The 22,393-nt window shown below is 59.3% G+C and overlaps 1 protein-coding gene across 2 annotated transcripts; it reads left to right on the top strand.

The window, feature by feature from the left end:
• The first annotated feature begins 638 nt into the window (after positions 1 to 638).
• COL6A1 (collagen type VI alpha 1 chain) lies at positions 639 to 21,801 on the top strand. 2 transcript variants are annotated; one of them, XM_043474627.1, is made up of 35 exons: positions 639 to 952; positions 1,409 to 1,538; positions 2,998 to 3,198; positions 4,135 to 4,294; positions 4,468 to 4,596; positions 4,698 to 4,718; positions 4,864 to 4,884; positions 4,965 to 5,009; positions 5,799 to 5,852; positions 6,386 to 6,430; positions 6,530 to 6,556; positions 6,726 to 6,752; positions 6,845 to 6,889; positions 7,187 to 7,240; positions 7,440 to 7,502; positions 8,259 to 8,321; positions 8,413 to 8,466; positions 8,550 to 8,585; positions 8,775 to 8,837; positions 9,456 to 9,518; positions 15,007 to 15,069; positions 15,774 to 15,836; positions 15,953 to 16,003; positions 16,124 to 16,159; positions 16,499 to 16,561; positions 16,759 to 16,824; positions 17,336 to 17,371; positions 17,888 to 17,924; positions 18,182 to 18,190; positions 18,414 to 18,547; positions 18,840 to 18,949; positions 19,091 to 19,274; positions 19,371 to 19,551; positions 20,268 to 20,297; positions 20,422 to 21,801. In XM_043474627.1, the coding sequence occupies exons 1-35, from the start codon at positions 856 to 858 to the stop codon at positions 21,042 to 21,044; spliced, it is 3,084 nt and encodes a 1,027-aa protein (XP_043330562.1). In that variant the 5' UTR covers positions 639 to 855; the 3' UTR covers positions 21,045 to 21,801. The 2 variants fall into 2 exon arrangements, with proteins under 2 accessions (XP_043330562.1, XP_043330563.1); XM_043474628.1 differs by lacking the exons at positions 6,530 to 6,556; positions 6,726 to 6,752; positions 6,845 to 6,889.
• The last annotated feature ends 592 nt before the right edge of the window (positions 21,802 to 22,393 follow it).

The raw sequence follows: 22,393 nt of genomic DNA on the forward strand, positions 1-22,393 counted from the left end.
TTCACACCTGTCCTCAGAAGCAGGGCCTCAGCTCCTTCGGGGGTCTCTGTCGACACACGCACTCCGGCTTCCCCAGTGGCTCAGCTGGTAAAGAACCTGTCTGCCAATGCAGGAGACTCAAGAGACGCAGGTTGGATCCCTGGGTCAGGAAGATCCCCTGGAGAAGGAAATGGCAACTTGCTCCAGTATCCTTGCCTGGAAAATCCGGTGGACAGAGGGCCTGGTGGGCTACAATCTGTGGTATCACAAAGTCGGACATAACTAAGTACATGCACACACACAAATGTATGTGTAGTTATTGTTCTGTGCTTTCCCAGAGTAAAAACGAAATATCTTTTGTCAATATGTATGTGACTAAACCGTGAAGAGGTATTTATATGACAGCTCTCAAGTCAGACAGATCCATGGGTTTGAAACATTTAAACAAACAGCACCACTTTGTAGAAAGTGGTTAGTGAGGGGGAGGTGAGGAGGCCGGTGGATCCCATGCGAAGACTGGAAACGCCCAAAACATGTTTCAGGGAAATTCATCTTGGGTTATGCACTCTTTTTCAGACTTCTTAAACTCGACCTGAGAACTGTAAGCAAATAAAAGTCCTCACAAACCAGGGAGGTAAATCCTCCAGCAGAGCAGCTCCAGGGGGAGGGGAGAGGGAGTGACTCACCCAGAGCTGGGAGAGACGCCCCCCACCAGGCTCCTCCTCCACCCTCTCCTCCCTCCACCCCTCCCTCCCTCCTGGGCTGAAACTCCAGAAGGAGAGCAGACAGGACTTCTCTCTGCCCGGCCAGCATCACGGTCACCACAGCCCACCCTGCCCCCGGCCCCTGCTCCATGGTGACACGACCTCCGGTGACATGAGGCTGCCCCGCGCCCTGCTCCCCCTGCTGCTGCAGGCCTGCTGGGCCTCCGCGCAGGACGACACCGTGGCCTCGAGGGCCATCGCCTTCCAAGGTGAGTGGACTTGCCGCGTCTGTTGGGCGAGGCCGGCCTGGACCAGACGCATCCGGCGTGAGGTCCAGGAGACCCCGGCCCCTGCCTTGATGCTCAAGAGCTTAGATGCGGCCCAGCTGGCGGGGGACCCTGGGGAGGAGGATGGGCCTCACCGGGTCTCAGCCCCTGTGCCCCCTGAGTGTCTGCACCCCCTCTGCCTCCATCATCGGCTCCTTCTGATTCCTTCCTGGTGATCAGTCAGGAAACACTCCTACCTGCTCCTACACACCCTCTCCTGAAGGTCAAGCCCCTCCCTGGCAGTTTTAAATTCAACTTCTCCTTGCTCTTTCAGGAGTGTTGGGGCCTGACTGGGCATAAGGGGGTGACTGGCTGGGGAAGTGGTCAGTGGGGCTGGTGGGGGCTCACCTGGGGAAGGGGGAGCGCAGGGCTGAGCCTCTCCTCCTGTCCGTGACCCAGACTGCCCTGTGGACCTGTTCTTTGTGCTGGATACCTCCGAGAGCGTGGCCTTGAGGCTGAAGCCCTATGGGGCCCTGGTGGACAAGGTTAAGTCCTTCACCAAGCGCTTCATTGACAACCTGAAGGACAGGTAGGACCTTGTCCCCCTCCCCCCGTTCACCATGCTCTTGGAGGGCGGGGGAGACAGGCTGGTGTCTCCCCTACCTCAGCCAGCAGGCAGAGCTGGGCCTCAGTGTCCCCATTCTGAGAAGGGCGGTATTGGCCAGGCCACTTGAGTCCCTTCCCCTGGGGCTGTGTGATTCAGATGGGCTAGAAAAGGACTGAGTTGAGATGGAGCCGGCTGTTTAGCCAGGAGGGCCAAGGGGGACAGTGCTATAGCTTGGGCTCCCCAAAGGCAGTGTTGAACAGCTCCCCTCCCCCACCCTGAGCAGGCTTGGAACGCTGGCCTGAGGCCCTGTGGGTCCGCCTGGTACCTAGAGGGGGCGCCCCTCACCAGCCACCTGGACACTGACCACTGCCCAAGTAGACGGTCACAGCCCAAGTCCCAGACCCGAGGTCTCAGTGTCCCCCGTGTCCAGTGTCCTAGTCAGAGCGGCCCCAGCCTGGTGTTGGCTTTGGGGGCAACATGCTCCATCCATCCATCCATCCATCCCTCCACTTGCTCACTCACACATGGGGGAGCCCCTGGCGGCGGGTGTGGCCGAGGACGGGACACGCCTGCAAGGAGGCGGGGCCTGGCCAGGGGGCGGGCTAAGCTCAGAACCAGGCTCCACCCATCTCCCTCACCTTCACAGGCCCCACCCCTCCTCCCGCTCTGACCCACTGACCGGCTGGGGGCTGACAGGCCCCCAGTCTCCCACCCACCAGAAAGGCTGCAGGGAAGGAGGACCGTCTGCCTAGTGCAGGGCACTGTGGGGCCGAAACCCCAGACCTCCTGAAATGCCCGGGTTTATGAAGGCCAGGGAGGGCCCAGGTGTGGACAAGCTTCGTGGAGCGGGCACGGGGCAGCCAGGTGACCCAGCATCCCACTCTGGGGGGCTTTGGCCCTGTACCTTATTCACTCCAATTGTGAACTGAGGGCTCTTCCTGCCTTTGGGGCTGTTGGCGCCCCACGGAGGCCTCTGTCACCTGTCGGCTGATGGGCTGGAGGGGCCTGGCTACCCCCGGAGATCCTCGGCCAAAGTGACCGGGGCAGAGAGACGAAGCCACTCAGATCCAGGGGTCCTATCCCCTCCCTCCCACTCGCCCCTGTCCCCTGTCACCGGCTCCACTGCTATCTATGCAGGGTCTGTCCCCCACTCCATGGCCCTGGGATAGGGTCTCGGCTCACGGCTCCTCATCTGAGGCCCTGGAGATCAGGGGACATGGTGGTCACTAGCTGGCTGGGCCCGCCCTCCTGGCCACCCCCGTCTCCCCGCCATGTGCCCCCCGGCACGGGGACCAGTGTCTCAGGGCTGCTTACGGGACCACGGGCTCCTCCCTCTCGGCGTGAGAGGGGACCGGCTGTCTGTCCACCTGTGACCCCGCTGAGCAGGGGAGGGGAGCGCGCCGGGGTGTGGGGAGGCCCACTCACCATCCCGGGCCCGCAGGTACTACCGCTGTGACCGCAACTTGGTGTGGAATGCGGGCGCGCTGCACTATAGCGACGAGGTGGAGATCATCCGCGGGCTCACGCGCATGCCCAGCGGCCGCGACGAGCTCAAGAGCAGCGTGGACGCCGTCAAGTACTTCGGGAAGGGCACCTACACCGACTGCGCCATCAAGAAGGGTCTGGAGGAGCTGCTCGTGGGGTGAGTGCCTGCCGCCCTGTGGCGCCGCCCTCCGCCGCCAACTTCCAACTCTGCCTGGGGAGCGTCCAGCGCTGCCTGGTTGCTGCCCGCTGGCCGGCTGGACTTTGGTGCCTGAGGTCCCCAGAGCAGACCCAGTGCCCGTGGGGGTCGTGCTGGTCACCACCGCCCAGCCTGCCCCCTCACTGTCTACCACTCTGTCCCTCCCTCCAGCTATCCACTGTCTCCTCAACCACTGAAGGCAGAGGGGACCTGAAATGTGATTCCACGGAACTTTATTTTCTGTTTTAATATCCTTGTCTATGTTGTTGTTCAGTTGCTCAGTAGTGTCCCACTCTACGACCCCATGGACTGCAGCATGCCAGTCTCCTCTGTCCTTCACCATCTCCTGGAGCTTGCTCAAACTCATGTCCATTGAGTCAGTGATGCCATCCAACCATCTCATCCTCTGTCAACCCCTTCTGTTCCTGCCCTCAACCTTTCCCAGGATCAGGGTCTTTTCCAGTGAGTCAGCTCTTCACATGAGGTGGCTAAAATATGGGAGCTTCAGCTTCAACATCAGTCCTTCCAATAAATATTCAGGACTGATTTCCTTTAGGATAGACTGGTTTGATCTTGCAGTCCAAGGGACTCTCAAGAGTCTTCTCCAACACTACAGTTCAGAAGTATCAGTTCTTCAGTGCTCACCTTTTTTATGATCCAACTCTTACCCTTTTCTGTAAGCCCACCCTATGGCCGGATCAACACAGGGAAACTGGAAACACTGCTCTGAGAGCCACCCTTGGGTCTGCATCTCCCTCTGGGGTCTCTAGCCCCCTGCCCCTCACCTCCAGTCTAGGGGTCTCAGCGATGTGGTCCCAACGGGGCCCTGAGCTGTTGGGGTCAGCGGTGGCGTGAGGAGGCTGGGCCAGGTGATCTCACCTCCTCCACACCTTGCAGGGGCTCCCACCTGAAGGAGAACAAATACCTGATCGTGGTGACTGATGGGCACCCCCTGGAGGGCTACAAGGAGCCCTGTGGGGGCCTGGAGGATGCTGTGAATGAGGCCAAGCATCTGGGCATCAAAGTCTTCTCCGTGGCCATCACGCCTGACCACCTGGTGGGGCACCCCCCCAGGGCCTGCAGTGGAGGGAGGGGGTACCCAGGGACTACAATGGGAGAGGGTATGGGCATAGCCCGAGGGACTGGGGCTCCAGGGGAGTAGAGGAGGGGAGGGCCTGGCGCTCCCACTGTCGCTGACGTTCACCCTCGTTCTGGTTGCATCCATGGCAGGAGCCACGTCTGAGCATCATCGCCACAGACCACACGTACCGGCGCAACTTCACGGCGGCTGACTGGGGGCAGAGCCGCGACGCCGAGGAAGTCATTAGCCAGACCATCGACACCATCACGGACATGATTGTGAGCGCCGCCTGCAGGCCCAGCACCCCGCCGAATCCTGGTGCCGGAAACCCTGTGCCCAGGAATGAAAGCTAATTTGACTTGTCTCTCTCACTTTTCAGAAAAATAATGTGGAGCAAGTGGTAAGCCCCTCCCCCCCCCCCCCCCGTGTCCCCCACCTTGGCATCACCATTGCCCGTTCCTCCACCAGCAGTCTGAGCACGGGCGGCCGGCGTGGCCGTGCCCACGCTTCCTGACATGTCCCTCTGTCCTCTTCCCATCCCGCAGTGCTGCTCCTTCGAGTGCCAGGTGAGTGTGGCCCTTGCCCGCCCCCACCCCTGGGCCGCCCCAATGGTGCCCCCACTAACTGTTCTTTTTGTGTCTTGCAGCCCGCCAGAGGACCCCCCGGGCCTCGAGGCGACCCTGGGTACGAGGTAAGTGGCCACATCCTGCCGGTGCTTACCTTGATGGCGAGGGAGGCCTGGGAGAAATATCCTGCAGGCTGCCGCCAGGTCTAGGGGTGCAGCTGGACCCCAGGCAGCTGCCCTCAGCACCCACCACCCAGATGCTCTGCTGAGCAGGTGTCCCAGCCATGGGAGAGGGTCTGGGCGTGGTGACCCCACAGCTGATTTGGTGGCCATGGCTGCCGTGGGGTGGGGTCTGCTGCCCCAGCCTCCTTCCTGTGGTGGAGGGCATGGCCTTCCTGGAGTGAGTGTCCCTGTGGCTCTGCTCCCAGAGGTGGGCCTGCCGTGGGATGGATGCAAAATGGGCCCAAGGCCAGACTGGAAAACAAAATTCATTGCTAGTATTCACAAGCTGGGAGCTCACTCATGAAATTCTAGAGTTCTGGCTTTTCCTGGAAAGTGTCAAGTCCAGTGGCCATGGAGCCATGTGGCCACCTTCCACAGGGGGCTTCCAGGCTGCATCCACCTTGCACTCCCACCTGACCCTGGGGGCCCAGCACGGCAGCAAGAACAGGCAAAGAGAAAAGAGTCAGGGTCAGCCAGGCAGCCCCAGGGCTTGGTGGGGTGTGTGGGAGAGACCCTGGGCCTGCCCTCATACCCTGGGCCTCGGGAAAGGTGCCTGGAAACCATGTAGACACTGGAGATGGGATGGAATAACTTCATAGACCTTTTTTTGTTAGCAAGTAGGGGCTTCCTTTTACCAGCTTTTTAGAAGTAAATGGAATTTGTCCTCTGACCATGATCTGCTCTCTGTTCTAGGGAGAAAGAGGGAAGCCGGGGCTCCCGGGAGAGAAAGGAGAAGCTGGAGAACCTGTGAGTGCCGGGTGCCTGACTGAGGGGTGGGGACGCTGAGAAGCCAGAGGCCAGGGAACCAGACCGCAGAAACTTCCGGAAGGATGACTGGTTTCTGAGCACCATGGCCGTGTGGCCTGATTCTCGGAGGACATGGCTCCTGTGGGTGATGAAGACTGGGGGGCACACGGCCCAGCTGGCCTTCCAGCACTCCCACCCGGGCAGACCCCCACGCCCCTCAGTCCCCCTCCCACAGGCCCACCTGCTCACAGAGGGCAGGGGGCAGCGGTCGGCCAGCAGGTGGCCTCTGCTTCAGCCGTGGTGGTCTCCGCCCCGGGGTGGGGGGCCCTGTGTCTCTCCCTCCCTGGAGCTCCACTGAGAGCCCCCAGGAGTGGGGTGGGGCTTCCACAGCAGGGCGCTTCTTGGACACAGGCCAGTGGTCAGCCTGCCGGGTCTCTCCAGCTGACCAGGCCTGAGTAGGGTGGGGAGTGAGGGGGCCGGTGGGGGTTTCCTGCTCCCAGGGCTGTCTAACACGCCCCCCTCCTCTGCTGCAGGGAAGACCTGGGGACCTCGGACCCGTAGGCTACCAGGGCATGAAGGTGGGTCTCTCCTCCCCCACGCGGCCTTGCCCTGGGCCTCAGGGCATCAGGCCTCCAGCACCCCTCACACCCACTTCCTCTCCTCTGTTTGCTGTGTAGGGAGAAAAAGGGAGCCGAGGGGAGAAGGTGAGTGACCTGCGGCTTTGGGACATGTCCCTGGGGCACGAAGTGGCCCCCCACTCTGGACAAGGACAGTGCTGCCCGTTCCCTGCGTGGCGAGGCTGCAATGAGCTGGGGGTGCCTCACCCCACGATGGGGAGACCAAGCCCCTCACCCTCCCTTTCTATCTCCACAGGGCTCCAGGGGACCCAAAGGCTACAAGGTGAGATGCCCGAGGGGCACAGTCGGTGGGGACACTGCCCTGTGGGGGTGCAGTCTGACCTTTGTCTGACCTTTGGTTTTTGCACTTCTCAGGGCGAGAAGGGAAAGCGTGGCATGGACGGCGTGGATGGCATGAAGGTCACCCTCAGCTCGGGGAGGGCGGAGGCGGGGCATATTTTTCGGGGAAGGGGTGGTGGGCCAGGTTGGCTATCCTCGAGGAGGTGGGTGGATAGGGGTCTCATATGTGGCCACCCTGGGCAACTCTGAGGTAGCATGGAAGGCAGGAGACGTTTCTTGCCAAGCCTCAGGTCCCAGTGGACCCTAAGCTACCCAGCCAAGCTCAGAGTGTCTTCCACTGGGGGGAACCTTCTTAGGAAACGGTGGATGAGCCAGAGCTGAGAGGCTTGACCCCCAAACCCACCTTCCTCTTTGCAGGGGGAGACAGGGTACCCCGGCCTGCCAGGCTGCAAAGGCTCACCCGGATTCGACGTAAGTCACTTTCTCTCACCCACATCTTAAGGCTGTAAGCTCTCAGGAGTGAAAATTGCCTCAGCCTTCCTGCCAACCGTGCGAAGTCACACATGCCATGTGGCCTGGAGACCTGTCCTGCTGGCTTGTCGCTTGCCGGCAAGTGGCTGCCAGTGGTTGCCATTTCAGACTGTGGTCTGACTCTGTGTCCTCTCCCCAGGGTGTCCAAGGACCCCCTGGGCCCAAGGGCGATGCAGGTGCCTTCGGACTGAAAGGAGAGAAGGTCAGTGACTCGAGCCCACAGAGGGTGGGCCCGGCTGGGGCTTAAAAGACTTTGAGGAGAACTTCCTTCTGGAAGCAGGTTCTCGGCTTTAGTGTGGGGGCCAGGCCCCACTGCTCTTCCCGGGCTGGCAGGGATGGGCGTGGGAACCTCTGCCCGGGAGAGCACAGGGTCCCCAGCCTTGGGCGTGTCCCGCCCCCATTGCACTTCTGGCACCTGCCTGTCCATCCGAGGCCTCTCTGGACACCTGAGGACAGTCCACACAGCCTGCAGCCCTCTGGTCAGCCCAGGATCGACCTGCTCACGTGAAATGTAAACTCAGGAATAAACTCAGTGAAATACTCACACTGCGGCGGGCACAGCAGTGAGGCCTGAGGATTCGCATTCTGCCTCTAATTCGAATCTGTTGCTGATATTTCTCTGGGTTTTCAGCAGCAGCAAATGCTGGAAAAGTTGGAGGAGTAACATGGATTCTATCCCAAATGCATCCTAGCAACATGGATGTCCCGGAGTTTGGTTGAGGTCTGAGGGTGCCAGCCCCCAGCCTGGCAATCCCAGGCTTCCACTCTCAAGGGCCCGGCTGGCCCCTGCCATGGGCAGTGTTTGAACCTGGGAAGTGGGTTTGATGCAGAGATGTGAGTGGCTAGGGTCATCAGGGACTGCGGCCTGAAGCCTGGGTGAGGAGGGTCAGCGTGGGGCCACGGGCCCCCAGGACAGCTGGGCATGGCCTCCTGAAGACTGACCCTCGGGTCTTTCTAGGGTGCGCCCGGAGCAGACGGGGAGCCTGGGAGGCCAGGGAGCACGGGGCCCCCCGGAGATGAGGTGAGCGTGCACGTTTCCCTGATGCAGTGGGGGTGACCGCGCCTGGGAGGGCCGCAGGGTCAGAGGAGACGGTCTGCACTGTTGTTCTCAGGGTGAGCCCGGAGAGCCCGGTCCCCCAGGAGAGAAGGGAGAAGCCGGCGATGAGGTAAGAGCCCTCCTGCCCGCGACACCCCAGACTCAGCAGAGATCTTCCTGCTGACAAACTCATGTCGATTCCTCTTACTCCAGGGAAATGCAGGACCAGACGGAGCCCCCGGAGAGAAGGTGAGTGGGTGCTCTGAGCCTCACCAGTCAGCAGCTGGTGTGACTGGTGTGATCCACAAGGCCCCAGGTGGACGGGGCAGGGCATGAGGTGGAGACACCATGCATCCTGGCATCTGCTGGGGGGACAACCCTGAGCCCAGGACCCAGGCTCCCACCCCACACCTCACCGCCTCTGCTCCCTCCACACAGGGAGGCCCTGGGGAAAGAGGACCTCGAGGGACCCCAGGTGCGCGGGGCCCAAGAGGAGACCCGGTGAGTCACTGTCCCCAGGCTGGGACCCCCATCCCCTCAGAGGGAGGCAGAGACCCAGCCAGACTGGGGTCAGGCCATCAGAATCAAGGACAGGTCACCATGACCCTCTGGCCCTGAGGTGTGGGTGACCCGCACCCTGGATTCCCATGTCCCAAAGATCCCCCTCTCCCGCCTACTTCCTGTGTGGGACCTCGCCCCCCCAGGCCCCGAGCTGCAGAGAAAGGTCAGCAACAGATTCGGATTAGAGGCGGAATGCAAATCCTTAGGCCTCCCTGCTCCGCCCACCATGGTGTCAGCATCGCCCTGCTTGTTCTTCAGTTTACATTTCACAGAGGAGAGTGTAGCCAGCACCCTTCCCCCACCCCTGCCGGGGGGGGGGGGGGGGCGGGGGAGGGGACGACAATGAGCTGCCTCCAGGCCTCAGCAGGGGTATCGGCCCCTCATCATGGCCCCTTGAAAACACGAGTCCCCTGATGGCCAAGACATGCCCCACTGGAGGACAGGGGAGAGAAAGAAGCGAGGCCACCACAGCGGATGACAGGAGCCGCCGGACCTCAGCTAGTGGCCCCCAGGGCAGCCGTCCTCCTCCATCTCCTCCTCAGTGGCTTTTCCTCCCAGGGTGAAGCTGGACCCCAAGGTGACCAGGGACGAGAAGGCCCCGTTGGTGTCCCCGGTGACCCGGTAGGAAGCCTGGCTGGCAGGGGTGGGGGGGTGGGGGCGTGGTGCTGCCAGATGGGAGCAACTCACAGATGCAGGGGGAGGTCTCTTCACTGCTAACCCAGGTGCTTCCTTGTGGGGGTGTGGCCTGGAGACCTGGGGTGTCTGGGGTTGGGGGGACGGCGGCCAGGGGGCTGGTACGAATTGGCAAGGTGGACCAGTGCTCACAGGGGGAGCCCTGTCCCTGGGTGGGCACTGCCAGGACGCAGCCCTGAGCAAAGACCCCCACGCTGCCCCCCACATTGCCCTCAGAGTGGGGAGGATGCCTTGGTGCGGCTAGTGCTGGAAGAGGTCAGTGAGGGTGGAAGCCGGGCAGTGAGCCATCAAGACCAGTGGGGGCGGGGAATGGGGGCGGGGCTGGCAGCAGCAGAGGTGTGCTGGAGCCTGGGCCCTTGGGGACCCTTCCAGCCTGGGAAGGGGGGCAAGGTCCTGGAGGACTGAGCCCAGACAGGTACCACACCAGAGATGAACTGTGTAAACCTCCCTCAGGCTTTGGAGCCTGGTGGTGAGATGCTGGCAGGAAGTTGACTTAGGAGTGTCAGTCCAAGGAACATTCCAGAATTCCTGGGCGTGACCTTCTAGAGGCCATGCTAGGGGAGGGGAAGACAGTGGAGGCCTGAAGAAGCAGTGGGCTGGGCGAGAGGAGCAGCCTGGGAATAGGCTGGAAGCTATGAGCAGCTGGATGGGAGAGCTGAGATCACTCCCCCAGGGAGCATCATGCCTGACCGCCCACCCCCCCACTGCCAACTGGTGCTCTCAGCCCATCTTCTCCAGACCCTGACTGGGTCCTGCTGCAGGGTTCACGAGTGGAGGGCATGTGGGGTGACAGAATGCACACATAGATGAGGCAGGTCAGGATGGGCTGTCACCACTGGGCCTTGGCCAGAGGGACAAGGCAGGAGCCTGCCTGGCCGTCGGGTTTGTCGAAGTTGCCACACCACATTGATGGGTGGTCTTGGCCAGGCTGTGCTGGAGCTCTGGTGGCATCCTGGCACTCCTGGTGGCCAGTGGATCCTGGAAGAGGTCTACAGAACCCACTCAAGCTCCAGCCAGCCCTGGGGAAGCACTGGAAGGGGGGCACACAGCCTGGTGCCACCCTCATGGGGCAGGGGGGCTGGCAGTTCAGTGGAGAGACAGACCATATGTCCATGAACACATAGCAGATGGACCAGTGTGCGTGGTGAGGATGCGTGGCAAGGGAGCTGGATCCTGCGAGGCCCCGGACTCCACCCGCCCCCTCCCGTGTGGTGAGGGCTGCACCCAGGGCCCACAAGCCCCTGAGGGCCCCTGAGATGCAGGGTGCAGTCTGGGCTGGGCACCCTTGGCCTGCGATGGGGCCTCTTCCTTGGCGTCCTTGGAAGGGTCTGCTTCCTGCCCCTCATTCTCGCAGACTGTGTGTAGATTGTCCGCAGTGTTTTGCTTTACACAAAAATACTGTCATAAGTATCAATATCCATCTGTTGTTCAGTCAGATCATCTGTCCATCTGTCCATGTGTTTATCCATCTTTATCTGTCTGTCCACCCATCACCTGTGTACACATGTGTGTATTTCTCCATCTGTCCATCCACCCATCACCTGTGTACATGTTTCAGTTCAGTCCATCTGACATATGTGTCAGTTCAGTTCAATCACTCGGTTGTGTCTGACTGTTTGCAACCATGCATGGACTGCAGCACACCAGGCTTCCCTGTGCATCACCAGCACCTGAGGTTGCTCAAACCCATGTCCATCAAGTCGGTGATGCCATCCAACCATCTCATCCTCTATTGTTCCCCTTCTCCTCCTGCCTTTAATCTTTCCCAGCATCAGGGTCTTTTCCAATGAGTCAGCTCTTCATGCCAGGTGGCCAAAGTATTGAAGCTTCATCTTCAGCATCGGTCCTTCCAATGAATATTCAGTGCTAATTTCCCTGAGGATTGACTGGTTTGATGTCCTTGCAATCCAAGGGACTCTCAAGAGTCTTCTCCAACACCACAGTTCAAAAGCATCAATTCTTCGGAGCTCAGCTTTCTTTATAGTCCAGCTCTGACATCCATACATGACTACTAGAAAACCATATCTTTGACTGGATGGACCTCTGTTGGCAAATTAATGTTTCCACTTTTGCATATGCTGTCTAGGTTGGTCATAACTTTTCTTCCAGACAGCAAGCGTCTTTTAATTTCATGGCTGCAGTCACCATCTGCAGTGATTTTGGAGCCCAAAAGAATAAAGTCTGTCACTGTTTCCATTGTTTCCCCATCTATTTGCCATGATCTTAGTTTTCTGAATGTTGAGCTTTAGGCCAACTTTTTCACTCTCCTCTTTCACTTTCACCAAGAAGCTCTTTAGTTCTTCTTTGCTTTCTGCCATAAGGTGATGTCATCTGCGTATCTGAGGTTATTGATATTTCTCCCAGCAATCTTGATTCCAGCTTGTGCTTCATCCAGCCCGGCATTTTGCATGATGTACTCTGCATAGAACTTAAATAAGCAGGGTGACAATATACAGCCTTGATGTTTTGGAGCCAGTCTGTTGCTCCATGTCCAGTTCTAACTGTTGCTTCTTGACCTGCATACAGATTTCTCAGGAGGCAGTCAGGTGGTCTGATATTCTCATCTCTTGAATAATTTTCCACAGTTTATTGCGATCCACACAGTCAAAGACTTTATTGCATAGTAAATAAAGCAGAAGTATATGTTTTTCTGGAACCCTCTTGCTTTTTGTATGATCCAAAGGATGTTGACAATTTGATCTCTGGTTCCTCTGCCTTTTCTCAATCCAGCTTGAACATCTGGAAGTTCACAGTTCATGTACTGTTGAAGCCTGGCTCAGAGAATTTTGAGCATTACTTTGCTAGCATGTGAGATGGTACAATTGTGCAGTAGTTTAAACCTTCTTTGGCATTGCCTTTCTTTGGGATTGGAATGAAAACTGACCTTTTCCAGTCCTGTGGCCACTGCTGAGTTTTCCAAATTTGCTGGCATATTGAGTGCAGCACTTTAACAGCATCATCTTTTAGGATTTGAAATAGCTCAGCTGGAATTCCATCACCTCCACTAGCTTTGTTTATAGTGATGCTTCCTAAGGCCCACTTGACTTCGCATTCCAGGATATCTGGCTCTAGGTGAGTGATCACACCATTGTGGTCATCTGGGTCATTAAGATCTTTTTTGTACAGTTCTGCTGTGTATTCTTGGCACCTCTTCTTAATGTCGTCTGCTTCTGTTAGGTCCATACCGTTTCTGTCCTTTATTGTACCCATCTTTGCATGAAATGTTCCCTCGGTATCTCCAATTTTCTTGAAGAGATCTCTAGTCTTTCCCATTTTATTGTTTTCCTCTATTTCTTTGCATTGATCACCGAGGAAGGCTTTCTTATCTCTTCTTGCTATTCTTTGGAACTCTGCATTCAAATCAGTGTATCTTTCCTTTTCTCCTTTGCCTTGAACTTCTCTTCTTTTCTCAGCTATTTGTAAGGCCTCCTCAGACAACCATTTTGCCTTTTTGCATTTTTTTACAATGTGTACACATGTGTGTATCTATCCATCTGCCCATCCACCCATCACCTGTGTACATATATGTGTATCTATCCATCTATCCATCCACTTATCTGTCTAGTCATCTGTCATATATCCATGGATGTATGTATCCATCCATCCATCTATCCGCCCACCCACCTGCTCATCCATCCATCCTGAAGAGCTTCCAAGACAATATCTAGCATGTAAATTCTTAGCAGCAAAATGTCTTAGCCCCAGTGTTATATGTATGAGTTGACATTTGCCAAATAATCCTATCTACCTGCCCATCTGGCCCCCACTCACACTCCCCCAAGAGTGTAAAACAAGCTGCACACACACTTCTGCCAACATGAGCTGTGATCAGACTCTGGCTCCGCACGTTTAGTCATCTCCTGTATTGACTGTTGATGTGTTTGTGGGCTGAGTGTGGTCTCTGCTGGGCTGTTCATGCAGTTGATCACTTCCCGCCAGGGTCTGTGTCCCCCACTGTGGTGGGGGATGGGGGGCTGCATCCATGGTGCAGACGTTGTTCTCATCTGTCCTGAGCTTGTCTGGGGTGCCTTGTAGTTGAGGTTGTCCTGCTGGTGTACAAAGGTTTACAGATGCTCTCACCCCTTTCAGTGTGGTTTTGCTCACCTCTGATTCGTCGGGAGCGTAGATTCCAGCAGTGGAAGAGGGGTGGGCTTGCCCTCCTTGGCTTTTTCAGTGAACAGCCAGCCCGTTGTCACAACGCACATGAGTGCAGTCTGTCTCAATGATTGAAATGCGGTTCCATCAGGTTTAAAGCCCCTCATCTCTATGTGTCTCTTTCTGGAATGACTGTCACACGTCCCTGCTCTTTCTGTGTCTACCCCATTCCCACAACTGACTCTTGTGGCCTCAGGCTGAGCAGGCCCTGTTGCCAGGCCACCTCCCAGGCCCTGGCCTTTTCTGGACAGTAACTGAAGAGCTGTAATCACTCCTGGCCAGTGGTACTGACACATTCTGCCCAGATTCTTCCTGTGGCACTGTCGGGAAGTCATTCAAACTCTAAGGGCACAGAACACTGGAAGCGGGACCCGGCCTGGGGTCCTGGGTGCATCCCAACCGCGTTAGTTTTCAGAGTAATTGGTCGCTGCAGTAAAAGGAAGCTTCCGAGAGTGTGGGGCAAAGGGAGGCCCCTCTTAGGCCGCAGGAACCCTGGACACTGCTGGGAACGGCTGCCTCCTTTGGGGGGTGCCCTGTGTCCCCCCAGCCTGTGACCAACTAGGGATGGTCCCCCCTGGACCTGTGGCTCCCAACCCAGGTGGCACTTGGTCACCTGCACATTCAACTTCCCGGCCCCCAGGTCTTCTGTTTCTGAACTCAGCCCCACCCTCCCGACCCTGTCAGGGACCCCACAAGCCCCTCCCAACTCCAGACCCAACAGGAGGTCGGCTCTGACACCAGGGTCCATGCAGAAGGTCCTGGGAAATGTGTTTTCCCAAATCGCAGGAAAAGGCAACTGAGAAACTGAGGAAGGGTCCTGTTCTCCTGTGTGCACCCGGCCACCAGGCCTGGCCTGTCCCCATCCTTCCGCAGTGGGTGCCCCCATCCCCCTGCAGTGGGCGCCCCCATCCCCCTGCAGTGGGCGCCCTGCATTCCTCTGAAGTGGGCGTCCCCTCCCCCCGCAGTGGTTGCCCCAGGAGCTCCACCCAGTTTGGTGTTTCCATGTCTCAGGCAGTTCCTTGAGTTCCCAGGATGTGCTACTGGGGACCAGGAAGCATCACCACACAGGGCCACTCCCATCCCTTTCCTGTCCCAAGATAGATCAGGGGTCTGTGGAATCCTTGGGGGACCAAGAGCCTGGACGGGAAGGCAGGCGATGGTCCCCAGGGAGAGGCAGGATGGAGCAGCCAGCAAGGGTGAGGTGTGGGGCTGGGCCACTGAGGGTCATAAGGGGCCCATCTCGGGTGTGTCCTCTCTGCAGGGTGAGGCTGGCCCCGTCGGGCCAAAAGGATACCGAGGTGATGAGGGGCCCCCAGGGACCGAGGTGAGTAGCCCTCCCTGCCGCTATCCCAGGAGGGACTAGCCTGACCCCCGTCCCCGCCCCCCACCCAGACTTCTTTGGGAGAACCCCCTGGGCTCCTACACATAAATGTTTCATTTCACTTCATGGAATGTGTGACTCTGACGACATTTAGAAAATGCAGAAAAATATTAAAAAGAGAATTGAAATCAAAAATCCCACCTAGAGAGAAACAGCATCGACAGATTGGCTTATTTCTTTTCCAAATTCCTTTTTTTTCTTTCTTTGCATGTTATGCCTTATGAATTTGACTTGAGAAGGTTTTCTGTTGTTTTTCTCATTATGAACTCAGACCTTAATGATTGTTCAACTTTGCTGACATGCTGGCGCTGGCCACGCCTGCAGTGTGTCTGCTGGCGCCTCCACCCCATCTGGTTGGACTCTTGGGTGTGAATCCCCCACAGTTGACCACCTGGGTCCCTGTCCCTGTTCTGGTCACCTCCTTCTTGGGTCACTCCCTGGGTGGACATGGGGGAGGTATAGCCTCTAAGGCCCAAAAGTGGCATGGCCTCCAGGATTCCAGGTTTAAACACCTTTTTTATGAGTAATTTATGTGCTGCATGAAAACATCTTATCTTACTTAATTCTCCTCTTTCATCCAGGAGGCCTCGTGCCTCCGAGCATATGTGGCTTGCTACCCAGAGTCCACTTCATTTTCTCCTCCTTAGGGCCCCAAAGGAGCTCCGGGGCCTGCAGGCCCCCCCGGAGACCCCGGGCTGATGGGTGAGAGGGTGAGTGATGCAGGGCAAAGGGTACATCCTGGGTGGGAGAGTATCTGGGGCCCAGAGTCTGGAAGCAGCTGGCCTGGGCGAGTCCTGCAGTGGCTGGACTCCATCTGCTCTCCCAGGGTGAAGACGGCCCCCCCGGGAATGGCACCGAAGGTTTCCCCGGCTTTCCTGTGAGTACTCTGCATCCTGCCTGATGCCCCCTTAAGCCAGTGGGGCACATGGCTCTCTGGCTGGGGCTGCCCCTCTGGTGTGACTGGTGTGACTGATGTGACTGTCCTGCCTTTCCCCAGGGCTATCCAGGCAGCAGAGGTCCTCCTGGGATAAACGTGAGTACACGCCATCTGCTCTGTTGGCCATGGGAGGTGCACATGGGCACACACGCTTGTGCACGCACATTGCTCCCACACCTGAGCAAACACGTGCAGACACACACAGCCCCGCCGAGGTCCAGCTCATTGCCAAGCCCTGCCCCCCGCCCCCAGCCCGTGTCTCTGTCTCCTCAGGCCCTACTTGGCCCTGGGCACCCCTGCTGGCTGACACTCCCCTCGGGATCTGTTCACTCCATGGCCCACCCCAGAGGCCTGCCCGCTAGAAGCCCAGAGCCGCAGCACCCACCCCAACCCTGGGCCGGCTCCCCCTAACTATGTGCTCTCCATCACCTGCAGGGCACCAAAGGCTACCCCGGCCTCAAGGGGGACGAGGGAGAAGCCGGGGACCCCGGAGAGGACGTGAGTGCAAAGCCCACTGCATTTGGTGACATCCCCAGTCAACCTCGGCCTCGAGGGCCCAGAGCCCATGGATCATGGGGGAACGTGGCTCCGAGGGTGGCTGAGCATTCTGGGGGTCAAGGGGGTGATGGCCAGGCTCATAGCACGTGATCTGGCCATGCGTGGCAAGCCGACAACACTGCACTGTGTCTTTCCAGAATAATGACATTGCTCCACGAGGCGCCAAAGGAGCAAAGGGCTACCGAGGTCCCGAAGGCCCCCAGGTGGGTCCATGGGCAGGCGGGCACCCTCCCTGAGGCTGTGGAGTCTGGGGTGGTGGGAACCTGGGAGCAAGGCTCTGGGGATGGGCTCCAGGAGGATTGAGGGGACATGCAGTTTCAGGGTCTGGGGGGATGAGCATGAGGGGGTGGGCAGAAGGGGAAGGACAGGTCTCCGGGTGAGCTATGACAGGCATGGCAGGGCCTCAGGTGGTGCCTGGGTGAGGCCGGGCACCTTGCCCATCAAGGTGGCACTGTTAGACCTGCCGGGACACTCTCCCATGGTGGGGTGAGCTCCCACTGACCGCCAGGAAAGGGCAATTGGACAATGGTCACCAGGTGGACGACAGTAGCAGGTTCCCCAGCCTTGAATGTGCAGAAGCTTCGGCACCCCCTAGTGTTGGGGGACCCTGCATGAAGGGGGTCAGCCAAGGGCTTCTGTCAGATCTGCAGCTCAGGAATCAGCACGGCCCCAGCATCCACCCTGACAATCTTTCTCCTATCCTTTCTCTGACAGGGACCCCCAGGACACGTGGGACCACCAGGGCCAGACGTAAGTATTGTGAATATCTTTGGGGACTGACCACTCTGGCCAAGGCTCCTGTGGGGTGGGGAGCCTGACGGCAGCAGGGATCACAGGATGGCCACAGGGAGACATGTGGAGGCCCCAGCAGGGACACATGGAGGTCACAGCCGACACACAAGGGCCGTGGGGGAACGTGACAGTCACAGTGGGGATGTGTGCTGGTCGTAAGGGAACATACAGAGCCACGAGGGGGGACACATGATAGCCACAGTGAGACACCCGAGGCCACATATCAGAGGCCACATCAGATGTCTGTGCCCCGCAGGCAGGGGCCTCCCAGGTAGAGCAGGGCACGCCCTGGGAAGGGGGACACCCTGCCCTGCTCAGTCCAGCCCCTCTGCAGTTCCAGCTGGAGTCCCAGGGGAGGGGGACCTGGAGGGCTGGCCTCACCCCCGAGGCCTGGGAAGCCTCTCCTCCCACCCTAGGGGCCACCACAGGAGAAGCAGTTCCTTCTCCTGGGAGTGTCTCTTCCCTCACCCCCAGGAATGCGAGATTTTGGACATCATCATGAAAATGTGCTGTGAGTGTCTCCCCCTTGATCACTACCCTGATGAGAAAGAGCGTCCTGCCATATGCCGCCTGGGGGGTGCAGGCAGGCAGGAGGGCAGGCATGGGCCCCTCCTGAGAGGAAGCTGGGGGGAAGGGTGAGGGGGCCCTGGCTGGGGGGTTTAATCTCAATGCCTGCCCCTCCCATGAGAAAGTCTGGAGAGGTGCAGGGGTAGCTGGCTGGGGGGTTAGTCTTGACGCCATATGATCGCCTCTTTCTTCTCTTCCCAGCTTGCTGTGGTGAGTCTGACTCTTCACCTGGGGGGCGGACTCATCTCCCCTCCCCTGGATTGGCCCTGGGTGCTGGCCTGCCCATCCTCCCCTGGTCATTCACGCAACCAGGGATGGGGGGACCGGAGTTCTCTCCACGACCCCCAGTCCTTGAGCCCCCACTCCTTGCTGCCCTGCTTTGGAGGGGTCCTGGGAGGGGCTCCGAGGCTTACCGCACCCCTGCCGCCTGCAGAATGCAAGTGCGGGCCCATCGACATCCTCTTCGTGCTGGACAGCTCCGAGAGCATCGGCCTACAGAACTTCGAGATTGCCAAGGACTTCATCGTCAAGGTCATTGACCGGCTGAGCAGGGACGAGCTGGTCAAGGTGAGGCGGCTGCCCTGGCCTCGCTCGGGGATGAAGTTGCCCAGGGAGGCAGGGATCTGTCCTGACACCAGAGTGGAAGGGCCGGATGCTGGGGGCTGCAGGAGAGATGCCTTGTTTCTCAAAAGCCAAGGCCCCCAGCCCAGCAGAGCATGAGATCCCCCTGGGGGCCTGGGGGCCAGTCCAACCTGGGACGGGGTGGGGGGGTGGGTGGAGGCGTGACCTGAGCAGGGAGAAGCACCAGCACCCCGGGGATCCTGGGGGTGCTCCTCATGGCGGCGGCTCTCTCGAGCAGTTTGAGCCTGGGCAGTCGCATGCGGGCGTGGTACAGTACAGCCACAACCAGATGCAGGAGCACGTGGACCTGAGGGACCCCAACATCAGGAGTGCCCAGGACCTCAAGGAGTGAGTGTGGCTGCTTGGCGCCTGCACGCGCATCGTAGCCCAAGGCCCACTTGGGCCCCTGACCCCTGACTCTGGCCCTGCCCTTGACCCCTGGCCCCCCTGACTCCTGGTTCCCGCCCTGACGATACCGTGGCCCTGCAGAGCCATCAAGAAGCTGCAGTGGATGGGCGGGGGCACCTTCACAGGCGAGGCCCTGCAGTACACCCGGAGCCGGCTGCTGCCGCCCACCCAGAACAACCGCATCGCCCTGGTCATCACGGACGGCCGCTCGGACACCCAGAGGGACACCACCCCGCTCAGCGTGCTCTGCGGCCCTGACATCCAGGTGGGGCGGCCCCCACACCACACTGTCGCCCTCACGCCCAGGGGCTCGGGGGACTGTCCCCACCAAGGGCCACACCAACACTGCCCCTCCCCCCAGGTGGTCTCCGTGGGCATCAAGGATGTCTTTGGCTTGGCCGCGGGCTCTGACCAGCTCAACGTCATCTCCTGCCAAGGCCTGGCACCCCAGGGACGGCCGGGCATCTCGCTGGTCAAGGAAAACTATGCCGAGCTGCTGGACGACGGCTTCCTGAAGAACATCACCGCCCAGATCTGCATAGGTGAGCGTGGCAGGCGGGCCCTGTGGCTCGGCTGTTCTCTCTCCGCTCGCTGTGACCTCCGGCTGTGGCAGCAGATGCCCATGGCCAGCAGCATGTCCACTCCCCCCTGAGCTGCTCCCCATTCTTACTCTGGAGGTTGTGGCCTGACTCCCTTGTGGCTTGGCATCCACACAGGTGTTCCCCGAATGTGGGCTGCACCATGGTCTCCCACTGCACACATGTGCACTGGGGTCTGAGGTTGGGTGCACCCAAAAGTGTGGGCAGTGGTGGGCCTTGGAGCCTGAGACCCCTCAGAGGTTCCCACCTAAGGGACACATTTGCCACGTCCATCTGGGCTTGGCCCAGGATCAGAGCTGAGTCCACATTGCAGCTGCTGGGCAGTAACTAGAGAGTGCTTCAGGCTCAGACTCAGGGCCCCGACTGGCGCAGTGAAGCCAGCATTACCTGGGGCTTGTGGCACGGGGCCTGTGCTATAGAACACCCTTCCTCAGCCCTGAGCTTGGTCTCCCTGTTCTTGGAAGGGCTGGTGCCTGGAAGACCCTTCCATCACTCAAAAGCCCTCTCTGGAATAAGGGACATCCCTCCTGTTGGGTGGAGACAGTGGTGGCCGTGCCTTCCGCCTCAGAAGTGCCAGGGGTCCTCTTGCTGGGGGGTTACAGGAGGAACAGCGGTCCCTATGATCGCTGGTTCATGCTGTGGGGTTTTCTCTTTTACAGACAAGAAATGTCCAGATTACACCTGCCCGAGTGAGTACTGGGGGGTGGATGGGACCCTCGTGGGGGGCGCTGGGTAAGAAGGGTCTGGAGGCCATAGGGGGCGGGGCAGGCTCCCAGGGCCTGCGGTGCATGCTCACAGCTGCTCCACCCGCAGTCACCTTCTCCTCCCCGGCCGACATCACCATCCTCCTGGACGGCTCAGCCAGCGTGGGCAGCCACAACTTTGACATCACCAAACGCTTTGCCAAGCGGCTGGCAGAGCGCTTCCTGACAGCGAGCCGGACAGACCCGGGCCAGGACGTGCGCGTGGCAGTGGTGCAGTACAGTGGCACGGGGCAGCAGCGGCCGGAGCGCGCAGCCCTGCAGTTCCTGCAGAACTACACGGTGCTGGCCAACACCGTGGACTCCATGGACTTCTTCAATGACGCCACCGACGTCATGGACGCCCTGGGCTACGTGACCCGCTTCTACCGTGATGCCTCGTCCGGCGCCGCCAAGAAGAGGCTGCTGCTCTTCTCGGATGGCAACTCGCAGGGCGCCACGCCGGCCGCCATCGAGAAGGCGGTGCAGGAGGCCCAGCGGGAGGGTGTGGAGATCTTCGCGGTGGTGGTGGGCCGCCAGGTGAACGAGCCGCACGTGCGTGTCCTGGTCACGGGCAAGGCGGCGGAGTACGATGTGGTCTTCGGCGAGCGCCACCTGTTCCGTGTGCCCAGCTACCAGGCGCTGCTGCGGGGCGTCTTCTACCAGACGGTGTCCAGGAAGGTGGCCCTGGACTAGTGGCCTGGCCCCTGCCACCGAGACAGAGGCAAGAGGGGACCTAACGTTCCTGACCGACCCGACTAGCTAGGATTTTTTTAAGGGAAAGCTTGAAAAGCCGTGATTCGATGCTCTATGCTTGGCCCACCCCCCAGAGCAGAGTGTCAGTGCTGGGGTTCTGCCGGACCCCTCCTGCCACCGGCCTGAACCTGCACCCCAAGTGCCCTCCTCCTGCTGCCTGTCCACGTCCCTTCATCCCAGTCAGAACCCTAGCACCTGGTTCTCTTTCCTTTCTGGGGTCAGCTGTCACTGCCTTCCCTCTCCACCAACCCCCGCCACAACCACCCAGAGCTTGACTTCCTCCGATCCTAGAGTCCTTCCGGAAACCCTCGCTCAGCCAAAAGTCAGATCTCCCAGGGAACTTGCACAGGAGCATGAGCCCTGATGAGCTGACCCCCCTCACGAGGCTCTTGTCACTCACGCCTGCCAGCAGAAACCACGACCCCTCCTTGATGGCAAAGCCCAGACCGCAAACCCCAGAGCGAAGGTGCTATCCTGCCCCACCCCACCCCAGGACTGGAGGCCTGGCCGCACCCCCTGGGGCACAGTGAGGTGTTTTATCAGAAACAAGCTGAAGCCCTTTTTCCTCAAGAAAGTGATTGGTTCTACATTTTATTGAAGATTTTCTTGGTTCTTTAGTTTTACTTTTACTCCTTTCTGTGTTTTTTCTCAACCGTGTTCATGTGGGCGACTTTTCCAAATAAAGGTTTTCACTCTCCTTTCCATGGTCGTTTGTTCTGAGGAGTTAAACCCCCATTGTGCTTGCCCTTTGCAGCGACAGGAGGACTCAGAGGGGCTGAGGCGTCCAGGGGCCTGAGAGGTGCCTCCACGGCCAGGCGCCATCCATCCACGCCTCTCTTCCAGGTCTGGGAGAAAACCAGGAACTTGAAGGCCGTCCCTGGTACTTGGGGAGGAGTTGGGAGGCTGAGCCTGACACCCTGACTGTAGAATCAGAAGCAGGTTCAGAGGCAGTGGAGGCTGCTGGGAGATAGGTCCCCCAAAAGGCCAGCATTCCAGCCCCCAAACCACCCCAGGATGTCTACAGGGGCTGGGCAATCCAGCCTGGATTCAGAGCAGACCACAGAGAGGCCCCATCCCCCACCCCGCAGCCCCCACCCCTGTCTTCAGGAGAAGCCCCCCATCTGAGGAAGGCAGGTAGAGTGCTGTGGGGGGAGGAAAGGGGAGAGGTGTGGCATGGGCTACAGCTGAAGAACGAGGAAGGAGTTTGGGCAGGAGTCGACCAGGGGCCTCCACAGGGGCATGGCGGGAGTGGGGAAGGGACCCTGGCGAGTATCCTTGGGCAGGGCCCC

Source organism: Cervus canadensis, chromosome 7 (genome assembly GCF_019320065.1).
Source record: "Cervus canadensis isolate Bull #8, Minnesota chromosome 7, ASM1932006v1, whole genome shotgun sequence".
NCBI lineage: Eukaryota > Metazoa > Chordata > Mammalia > Artiodactyla > Cervidae > Cervus > Cervus canadensis.